Genomic DNA, 11716 nt, shown 5'->3' with positions numbered 1-11716 from the left:
TTGATTTGGCTTCTTTATTTCAAATGTACACGTACATTTAACGGCTTGAAATGTCGGGAGATTCAGCAGGCGCAGCTCTCTTCCGGACCCATCCCTCGCTCTTTCTTTCCTTTCTCTTTCCCGTAGCAAATCTCTCTCTCTTTCGCAGCAAGTCGGGCTTTACGCTTTATTTCAGTCACATTAATGCTCCGCGTCGTGCGGTCGGTCCTTGTGAGTCCGCGCAGTGCTTCCTAAAAATCACTGGCGACCTCGATAAAATGACCAAAAAAAGGCTGTAACAAATAAACATGTCGTGAGCTGTATTTCCCGCCAAAAGAGTAAATTATATTAATTTATACGAATAAATCTGCTCAGAGAAAATTTCTTTTAACAATTACTTTATAAAAAAAGAAGAAAAAAAAGGTGACAGGTATTGGCGCACCTGTTTGCAATGCTGTGTGAACCCTCACTTGGAAATGGCAACACTACTGAATCCTCTTCTAGTGTTTATGAGATTAGTGAGCATAATGGGGAGGAGCCGTCTCCAAGAAGACCAAAAATGGGGGATAAAAATCTTTTTTTTAAAAACATCTATCTTTTTTGGGAAATAAAATCATTTTCTCTGGGCAACTGTATTAGTATAAAAGAACGCAATTCATTTCAGCATACAATGTACAGTGCAGTCCGCAAGTATTTGGACAGTGACACAATTTCTGTTTTGACTCTGTAGTCTAGCGCACTGGATTTGAAATGAAGCAATATGAGGTTAAAGTGCAGAGCGTCAGCTTCACGGGTATTCCCCATACTGGGTGAACCATGGAGTAATTGCAGCCATTTTTATATCCCCCCCCCCCCCCCGACCCCAAAATTTTAGGGAACCAAAAGTAATTGGACAATTGGATGCTCAGTGGCTTATTGGCTGTGTGTAGTTCATGTACAAGGAAACTAACAAAAGGTCTAGAGTTGATTCTAGGCGTGGCATTTTCATTGGTCTATGGTTGTCCCTCAATACACGGACCAAAGTGTCAATGTTAGAGTTCTAGAGTTGATTCGAGGCATGTCAGAGTTTTTTTTGTGATTGTCTTTCAACATGAGGACCAAAGAAGTGTCAATGCCAACAAAGCAGGCCATCGTGAGGCTGAAACTGCCTGCACTTTAACCTCATATTCATAGTTTAACTTTCACTGTCATTCAACGTGCTGGAGTGCAGAGCCAAAACAACAACAAAGAATTGAGTCACTGCCCAAATATTTACGGACTGCACTGTAGCTCATTACTTGAATTATTTGAAATGGTTTTCTTTTGGTCATTTTTGTCGAGGGTGCGAGTCAATCAGCCAGGTTATATACACGTCGTCGCGGTCAGTGAGATGCGTGATAGAGTGCAGTCGGCATGGTCTCTCATTATCGCTGTTGCAAATGTATCCCACACCTCAGTCTGCGTGCTGTCAGTAAGTCTTCGTCACGGGTGTCAACCCCCAGCGCTGGAGAGCTGCAGTGTCTGCTGGGATTTGTAGTTTCCTTTCAGTTCCGGCCAATTGCAGCCTTGAGAACAGGGGGGTACAGACTCTCTAGCCAATCAGTGCCAGCAGACACAGCAAACCTTCCAGGACCGGATTCGGACGCCCGTGGTTTGCGGGTATACTCTGAGAGCAGTTCACAGTCAGTCAGTCAAGTCCATGAATCCAAAGAGTATACTCTCAAGGTATCAATGTAGTGTACAACGGTCTCTGTATTAGTGTGCTCTACGGTAAGCATGTTGGTATGGAGGGGTTTACTGCATGAGGGTGTCCGTAGTGTCCAGAGGGTGTGTGCGTGTGTCTGTGTCTGCGTGCGTGTGTCTGTGTGCGTGAGCATGTGCGTGCGTCCTCTCTCTCTCTCTCTCTCTCTCTCAGTGTTTAAGGGAGAAGTCCCCCGTGTTAAGGCGGGGCCGGGGGAGTCCTCCGAACATCTCGGTGCCGTCGGTGGCTCCGGGTGCGAGCAGGGCCTGCATGCTGGCGGCGATGTGGTCCAGGTCGGGACAGCCGGACTGGGGGGGGAGGGGGGGACAAAGCGGTTAACATCACAAAACCAGACTGGAAAAAGAGTCCCATCCACATTAACGGACATACCTACATACACCTACACCATACCTACACAGGTGCTGACAGCATCATGGTTCTGTATATACACTTACACATGCAACGTGGTCAGGCAAGTTGGTTTGCAATAAGAGAAGTGATTCAATAATGGAAAACAAGATCAGGTTTGGCTACATGAACTGAAGACGAGCTCACACAATGCAGCACCAATATCTTCGATGTGGAGTGTCTCACCTTAGAGCCAGAAATGTTGAGAGGGCAGATTCAGTAGAGTATAAATTAAATAAATTGTGCGATAAACAAAAGGTCTTGCGTAAGAACGGCGTAGCTTCTTACGTTTTTTTTAAATCCAAAAATGTTACTGCTTTTTTCACACTAGCTGTAGCCAGAATATTTCTGTAAATCTGACCTGGCAAACTGGAGGAACATCTTGCATGGAAAATCGACTCAAGCTTTGTTTGCACATGATGCCAATAGGGAAAATTTCCGGAACATTTTATGGGTTAAAATGCATGTGTGAAAGGGGCTGGAGAGTGAGAGAATGAAAGAGAGAGAGAGAGAGAGAGAGAGAGAGAGAGGGGGAACTGACCCGTTCTCCGCTATGGCTGTCTCCCTGTGCGGCTCGGTTGCCCCGGTAACCCCACACGGGCACAGTGACGGGCAGCGAGCGGGCGATTGACAGGGGGTGGTGCGAACGGGAGGAGAGAGAGAACTGTCCCACTGCCATGCTGCGAGGAGGGGGCGGGGCGTCTTCACTCAGCGACCCTGAGGAATGAGGGTAGACCGTAACACAACCAAATTTATTCTACCCATACCCAACCACACTCACTGCAACTCAACCATACCCAACCACACTCACTGCAACTCAACCATACCCAACCACACTCACTGCAACTCAACCATACCCAACCACACTCACTGCAACTCAACCATACCCAACCACACTCACTGCAACTCAACCATACCCAACCACACTCACTGCAACTCAACCATACCCAACCACACTCACCACACCTCGACCATACCCAACCACACTCACTGCAACTCAACCATACCCAACCACACTCACTGCAACTCAACCATACCCAACCACACTCACCACACCTCGACCATACCAAACCACACTCACTGCACCTCAACCATACCCAACCACACTCACTACAACTCAACCATACCCAACCACACTCACTGCACCTCAACCATACCCAACCACACTCACCACACCTCGACCATACCAAACCACACTCACTGCACCTCAACCATACCCAACCACACTCACTACAACTCAACCATACCCAACCACACTCACTGCACCTCAACCATACCCAACCACACTCACTGCACCTCAACCATACCCAACCACACTCACTGCAACTCAACCATACTCAACCACGCTCACTGCAACTCAACCATACTCAACCACACTCACTGCAACTCAACTATACCCAACCACACTCACCCACCTTAACCATACCCAACCACACTTACTACAACTCAACCATACCCAACCACACTCACTGCACCTCAACCATACCCAACCACACTCACTGCACCTCAACCATACCCAACCACACTCACTGCAACCCAACCGTACCCAACCACACTCACTGCAACTCAGCCATACCCAACCACACTCACTGCACCTCAGCCATACCCAACCACACTCACTGCACCTCAGCCATACCCAACCACACTCACTGCACCTCAACCATACCCAACCACACTCACTGCAACCCAACCGTACCCAACCACACTCACTGCAACTCAACCATACTCAACCACACTCACTGCACCTCAACCACACCCAACCACACTCACTGCACCTCAACCACACCCAACCACATTCACCGCACCTCAGCCATAGATAAACACCAAACCATGCCCTAGTTTGCCCTGTCTTACCATCCGTGCTCTCCTCTTCTCCGTCGGACTCAAAGAAGGGCTCGCAGTCCCGAGAAAGGGAGTCTTCGTCCATGGAGAACACTCCTGTGGGGCACCCGGATAAAGAGTCCGAACTCGGCACCACGCTTGGTTTTTAAACACATTTCTCAACACGCTGAATACCATGTAGAGATCAATATATCAGCTGTTGGAGTGGTGGATAATGTTTTGGTGCCATTATTTCATTTTGTTAATGATTTGAAATGATTTTTTGTTTAGTGCCTCAGTAACACTGAACATACATGTGAAATTTTCCACATCTGGTTTTTTTGTAAATATAGCTTGTGTACATGGTTTTGAATTGTGTTACATTCAAAACCAGTAAGCATAAGCAAAAAATAATAATAAACAATAATTATGCATAAACAATGGAAGAAAAAAAATAACACTGACATGAATTATTTTTAGGCTCCCCCAGTCCTCCCTCCCACAGAGGTGAAGTGGGCACTTGTGATGTCACAGGAACCTCACTCTAAGCGCTCACTTCCATAAAGGGCAGAAGGGCTGCAGTGCCTTTGCTTGAGGCCTTGCTTGCGCACGCTCTCCTCAGACAGGCCAAACAAACGCAACGCATCAGCGCCCCGGCCTTGCACCAAGCTGAAGAACTTGGGAGGGCAAACAGGCGGGTATAACAAAGAACCAGGAAAAAGACCGGTGAAGCCTTTAACTCCAACGACGAAGAGTGGAATTCAACGCCATTCCGCGTCACGCTTCGGCCTTCCGAACGCGAGTAGGACCTCAGCGTCATCCCGCTCTTCCCATAAGACTTTTGTGAGCTTATTTCTCACCCATAATGCAATGCAGGTGCTCGGCAAGCAAACAACGCAAGAGCAGAGATTACAGCACAGCGTGCCCGTGCTCACATAATGATTAATGGAAGTGAACCTGCAAGCAGTTGTGGGATAGCTGTAATAAATCACCTGCGGTTATAACAGCCCTGCTCTGGAGGCTCTCTTTGCTTTTAGTATTTTTGTGTGTTGCCAAATGTGGCCAGGGAAACAAATTACTTCCAGCAAAATCGATAAAATTAATGTTGGGATGTTATTTAAACTGTGTTCTGAAAAACAGGCAACCGTTTTCCCACTAAATGTACACAATGAAATTACGCAAACTTGGTTTTATGTTTGTGAGCCGTTATTTAACCACAAAATTAACACCATTAGTTATACTGCATTGACGATTCATAGTTAGCTTTTCTCTTCTAGTGCCCCCAGCATTCAAATTCTATTCACAGGCTTGTACGTTAAGCAAATGATAGCCCAGGGTGTTCGATTAGTTTGAACCCAGCTGCTCGAAGGAGCTCCACTCATTAATGGAGTTTTTCTGAAGTCAAATGGGCAACTCGGAATGAAGTGGCAAACAGTGAAGAGGTTACAGCAGGCCGTGGAAAGAATGCATTGTTCTTTGCTAAAATAAAAAAATATCTAATGGAAATGGTGTCTGTAAAATCATGGAAAAAAAAGGTTTGAGTCGGCCCCTCCTCTGGCTCCGCCTCCCTAGATGTCACTCAACCCTGAACGTTCTCACAGACTTTCTGCTCAGCTCAGCTCAGCTCTTTCCTTCAGAAACGAACCCGAGCATGGACACAGACACGGCTGCAGTTCACACAGCATCCCTTAGGGGGCGCCATCTCTTCTCTTGTGCAGGAACTACATGCAAAGAAAAGGATCCTGGGATATCTCCTTACTCCCCAGTCTGCAGAGCGACAGGCCCGGGCCGGGGGGCTGTCCCAGAGCATGCCTACCCCCTGAGGCAGGGGTGTCAGGTTTCAGTCCAGCGGGGCTGTGGGGTCCCCTGCTTGCAGCAATCAGCTGACTCATTTAAGCTGCTCATTGGCTAAAGGCCCAACAAACCCTTTTTTTACCCCCCCCCACCCAATCCAGGCCTAAACTGGCTGCTGACTGAAAGGAAAGAACAAAAACATGGACTGGAGTTTGACACCTCAGCCCTTAGTGATAGTTTTGTCACTAAAGTTTGGAACGTTCTGGAATGTGGTGGCGCAAGAACGCAAATTTTAAACGGAAAGGTCTCCGGCAGGGCTGTCAAACTCCAGTCCTGGAGGGCTGCAGTGTCTGCGGGTTTAACTACAGTCCTTTGGTGAGTCTCAGCACAAGCGATTCATTTTAGTCATTGATTGGCTAAATAGTTTGCACACCTTGTTCTCAAGGCCTTAATTGGCTGCTGATTGAGAATACACCAAACACCTGCAGACACTGTGGCCCTCCAGGACTGGAGTCTGACACCCCTGGCGGGGGGGGGGGGGGGTTAGGGTTAGGACTCAGAACCCAGCACTCCACTGCCCACTTCAGGCGAGAAAGCTGTCACTGACAACAATAACCGAAACTGAGCACAACTGTCATCATTCTAAATTTATAATTTGTCTCAACTGCTACTTGTGTACGCGAGGAGCCATATTATTTATATGTGCTTCTCTCAACAGTGCGCAGCTGCAAGTTGTGGAATAAAATAACATTTTCTGCAGCAATCCATTTCCCACCAAACCAAAAACGTGCCACTAACCAAGGGAACATTCTAGAACGTTGGATTACATCATTACCTCGAAATGAGGCAAGCAAATCTTCATCAGTTACCTGTCAGTGATTTAGAGTGCATCCTCAGTGAAAGCCAATGGCCCTGGGTACGAACTGGATATGATGCTGTGCTTTCTGAGTACTCCCTCCCTCCCTCCCTCCCTCCCTTCTTGCCCTCCCTCACTCACTCACTCACAGGTGAAGTGAGCACTTCCTGTCATTCTAACATGACTCAAAGGGCTCACTTGCAGTGGGGCAGGAGGAGGGACTAGGGGCTTCCCACTTGAGCTGGGGCGGGAGGAGGGACTGGGTACTTCCCACTCGCAGTGGGGCAAAAGGAGGGACTGGGTACTTCCCACTCGCAGTGGGGCAAAAGGAGGGACTGGGTACTTCCCACTCACTGTGGGGCAAAAGGAGGGACTGGGTACTTCCCACTCGCAGTGGGGCAAGAGGAGGGACTGGGTACTTCCCACTCGCAGTGGGGCAAAAGGAGGGACTGGGTACTTCCCATTTGCAGTGGTGCAGGAGGAGGGACTGGGGGCTTCTGCTTTAGGTAAAACTGCATGCAGTGGCTGCCTCCACGCATCACCACTAGCCTAGCGGAGCTAGCACTGGAGAAGGCTGGGCAGACGGGCGGCTTCAGGCCAACAGAGCCGTAGCGCTACACAGCCACACCGAGGCGTCGGCCGCCAGTCAGAAAAACTCACCCGCAGTCTCGTTCAGGTTCCCCCTCCTCGATTCCATGTCTTCTTCCTCCTCCTCTTCCTCGTCCTCGTCCTCCTCTTCCAACCCGGCCTCTCTCTCTCTGGCCCCCGCCCCCTCCTGGGGCGCCGCCCTGTCCCGCTCCCGCTCCCCGTTGCCGTTGGCGTTCTGGCCCGCGGCCTGGCCAATGGCGGAGCTGGAGCTGTAGATTGACGGGTAGCTCTGCGAGTAGAGCCGCGAGCTGGGGCTGACGTTCCCGGTCCCGGCCCCGCCTTCCCCTGTCAAGCCCTGATGGACGGAGAGAGAGAGAGATCGAGGAAGAGGGAGGGAGAAAGAGACAGAGAACAAGAGAGAGGGAGGGAGAGAGGGAGAGAGTGAGAAGAGGTGAAAAGTGAAAAGGGGAGGATGCTGGCTCGCTTTGCACAGAATTGTGAGACAGAGTAACTCATGCATAGCTGCACCCATGCTCTTGCCACTCCAATGAAATGCATTTCATGCATTTTACCATGACAACCTCTAAGTATCTCTAGCTAACACTGTGGGACACAGAGTTCGGGAGCAACGTCAATCAAAACTGCAGGGAACTCCAATGAAGAGGACATCACAGATTAAGAGAAACAAGACAGAATGCACAGAGAGAAAGACAAAGAGCACCATGATGTTTGGGTATTTTTACACAATTTGGTTTCACCATGTAGAAATTATAGAACTTTTTATACGTAATCCCCCATTTCAAGGCACCATAATGTTTGGGACAAAAGGCAGCAGTGTAGCACAATGGGTAGGGAGCTGGTCTAAAGGTCACAGGTTTGATTCCAAGGTAGGACACTGCTGTTGCACCCTTGAACAAGAGTACCTGCATTGCTTCAGTATGTATCCAGGTGTATAAATGCATGCAATGTAGATTCTATGTAAAAGTTGTGTAAGTCGCTCTGGATAAGAACGTCTGCTAAATGCCTGTAATGTAATATAATGTAAGTCGTCACAGGTGTTTCTGATTGGTCAGGTGTGTACAATTGCTTCATTGGTGCAGCTATAAGAGAGCTTTCAGTATCAAGTTTTGATTCTAGCCTTTTGTTTGTCTTGGAGTCTGTTTTGCCGTTTGTCAACATGAGGACCAGAGTTGTGCCAATGAAAGACAAAGAAGCCATTATGAGCCTGAGAAAATAAGGAAAAGACAGTCATAAAGACACAGACCAAAGCTTAGGCTTCATTAAGAGAGAGAGAGCACTGGGGAGCTCAATAATTACAAAGGGTCTGGGAGGCTAAGGAAGATCTCTACAGATTATGACCAAAGAATTCTCGCCATAATGAGGAAAAACCCCCAAACACCTGTCAAGGTAGATCAGAAACACTCTTCAGGAGGCAGGCGTGGATGTGTCAGTGACTACTGTCACATGAAAACAGAAAACCTCACAAACAGAACTACAGAGGCTACACTGCAAGATACACACCACTAGTTGGCCACAAAAACAGGATGGCCTGGTTACAGTACACCAAGTACTTAAAAGAGAGTTCTACACACATAAAAAGGTTTTGTGGACAGATGAGACCAAGATTCACCTGATGTACCTGCTGATAGCAGCAGCAGAATGAATTCTGAAGCGTACAGAAACATGGTCTGTATTTTCTACTGTGAACTTGTGCCGTTTGGGCATTTTTGCTGCTGCACGTTACATGTTGTATCGTCTTTTATTTCCGTTCTAACATGAGCTGAACCAAAACAAATTCCAATCAATTTTATGTCGATACGGCAATAAATTACTTGACTTGAACTTGAACATCTTACCCGCTCAGGTTCAAGCAAATGCCTCCAAACTCATTGGATGGCATTTCATCCTACAGCAAGACAACAAATCACAAACATACTGCTAAAGAAACAAAGGCAAGGTACCGGAAAATTCTCGGCTGGCCAAGTCACTTCCCCCGCCTGAATACAATTGAGCATGTGTTTCATATGCTGAAGACGAAGCGTAAGGCAAAGGATACGCGACAAAGTGCTAAACATGACTACTCACACCCAAACATTATGGTGCCCTGAAAAGGGGGGGGGTATGTATAAAAAGTGCTATCATTTGTACATGGTTAAACCAAAATATATTTTAAAAATACTGTTTAATAGAAGCAAGGAATCCGCATTTTAACCACACGAGAACTGCCTGATTACAAATTTTAAATTGTGGAGTACAGAGCCAAATCAAGGGGGGAAAAAAGTGTGTCCCAAACATTATGGAACTCCCTGCAGAACAATTACAGATTCAGAATGGAACAGACAGAGAAGAGGAAGACTGAAACAGACACAGCACACGACTACAAACGCCAGTGTTGCAGACAGAACCACAGCCCTCTTACCCCACGGGTTCCAGTCTCAGAGGGCGTGTCCAATCCCAGAGTGGCTCCGCCCCCGTCCCCGCCCCCACCGCGCGTCTGCCTCTGCGCCGTGAGGACGGAGGTGGAGTGCAGAACGGCGATGTCGTCCACGTAGCGCCGCGACGACTCCGCCAGCGCCCCCTGGCCCCACACGTGGTAGGAGAAGTCCCACTTCCTGCTCCCGGGCCCGCCTCCGCCGCCGTCCCACTTCCTGGTGCCGTCTCCTTCTGCCGCCAGCGACCGGAACTTCTTGCTGGCGGTCAGGATGGCCAGGTCGCAGCCCGATTTCTGGCAGTAGGCCTCCGCCGCGGACAGCAGGGCCAGCCAGCTCTCCCTGTGGTTGTCCGGGATGTCGGGGTCGGAGGACTGCGTGATGCTCGCCATGACGGGAGGAACGGTTCGGGGGCCTCGCCGAATTTGCTGGTCAAGAATGAATTGCTTCTCAAGGAAATGTGCAAATGTTCGCCAGGTTTTACCTGCTTAACGGAAATGACTGACTGGAAGCTAGCTTATGGGCAAGGCTCTATGGAGATTGACAGCTTCAAGTGGACAGGGCTCTCGATAAGTTCCACTTTATCACTGGTGATATGTACGGATCTGTGTCAGTTTTATTTAGTTTAGTTCTACAGTATATATCCTACTTGTCTGTGAACTGCTAATCCTCGTATAGCTTTTAGTGTACACTTTTCTACACCAGTGTGTGTTCCTTGTACATAGTCATGTGTTCCTCTTCTCTTCGCTTTCGTCTGGGTAGAAAAGTTCCTGGCTTGCCTTCGTTCTCTCAGCTTCGAAACATCTAATTTAATTTACGGTTCCAAGTTATTTTCTTTGGTTATGAATTCCTTTGCTGTTTCTCAGTGCAGTATGAAAGCATTACAGTGTCTAAGCAAGTGCACATTAGTCCTTACATTCAGAAGACGAGCCTAATTACAAACGCCAAACCACAATCCGGTGCGTAGACTCAATGTGTGAAGTGGCAGTGTCTATGGCAACAGAGAAGAGAGGTATAAAATCACTAGGAGAGAGACTGAAGGTTTGATGATGGATGTCACCTAGGGAGAAAAGACAATCCAAGACATTACTGCACTGATAACAGATTACCACGAGATAGATTACTCCAGCAAATACACACATAGACCAATGCACAAGTATTACACGGTTTGTATTCATTTTGCCTAATTGTTGCAATGCTTGTAACGAAAGCAGGTCACAAGAGAAAATAACGCTCACTCTCACTGTCTGTCGGTTTGAGAAGTTTCAGGTCACGTCCATAACACACATTCTCTGTTTATACAGCGCCGACGAACTCAAAATGTCTCTATCTTACAATAAACGCATGCAAAATTCTGTGCACAATATTGCATAATATCTGATCACGGTAATGATACTCCAACGCCATGGCTCTGAACCGGGGCCCCTGCTCATTTAATTCCGGTCAATGTCCAAGTGCGTGCTTGCAGCCTCGGTTGCGGTGAATTAATGTTCGCGGTGCATTGTATGGCATGGTCGTACTTTATGCTTACTTGCCTCGCGCGGTGCAAACAAACAACTGACTGTATTACCCCCTGCTTCCATCCCCTTCTCGCGCACCCTGTATTCTCCCTCCCCCTCAGTCTCACGCTTTTAATAGCATAACAAGCTGCACTGCCTAAGCTTTGCTACGTGACATGACGTGCCCCTGACTTCATAAGCTTTTTCACTTTTGGCTCTGCAAGGTTTGGAGTACCCGCAAAAGCCGATTGTAGATAACAATATTACTGTACTGATACTGGAGCGACGGCTGCGTCTGATGTTTGTTTGTTTATGGCAAGCTAGCTATCTGGCTAACTCGCCAGATATGACTACCCCGCCATCGCATTTCGCCGCTATTTCACACTTTACAAACGTACGACTTAAAATTATGCGGCGAAAAACTCTGGAAGTGCCTCTTTACTTACACTTAACGTGCCCTTCTTCAGTTGTGCAGCTCTTTCTTTTGCTCACTTTATTTCTTTCTGTCTCCCACCTTCTCAGCAGCTAGCTCTCTCCCCCTAGAACCACCGACGTAGCTACGTCCCGTACAGTAGCAACGCGCAGCTCGCTGTCTCCAGTTTGCCCATACGCGCATGCTGTA

The 11716-nt window shown here is 48.0% G+C and overlaps 1 protein-coding gene across 1 annotated transcript; it reads right to left on the bottom strand.

Annotated features, from left to right (window-relative positions):
* Positions 1-11716, bottom strand: akt1s1 (AKT1 substrate 1 (proline-rich)). Its single transcript, XM_064314576.1, has 6 exons — positions 11541-11716; positions 9586-10655; positions 7239-7521; positions 3962-4045; positions 2649-2824; positions 1-2007 (listed from the first exon to the last, which is right to left on the bottom strand). Exons 2-6 carry the CDS (start codon positions 9985-9987, stop codon positions 1870-1872), a joined length of 1083 nt encoding a protein of 360 aa, XP_064170646.1. The 5' UTR covers positions 9988-10655; positions 11541-11716; the 3' UTR covers positions 1-1869.

The sequence above is a fragment of the Anguilla rostrata genome, chromosome 17 (genome assembly GCF_018555375.3).
Source record: "Anguilla rostrata isolate EN2019 chromosome 17, ASM1855537v3, whole genome shotgun sequence".
Classification (NCBI taxonomy): Eukaryota; Metazoa; Chordata; class Actinopteri; order Anguilliformes; family Anguillidae; genus Anguilla; species Anguilla rostrata.
Note: the sequence above shows the minus strand (reverse complement) of the source record. Positions and strands in the feature narration are given on the sequence as shown.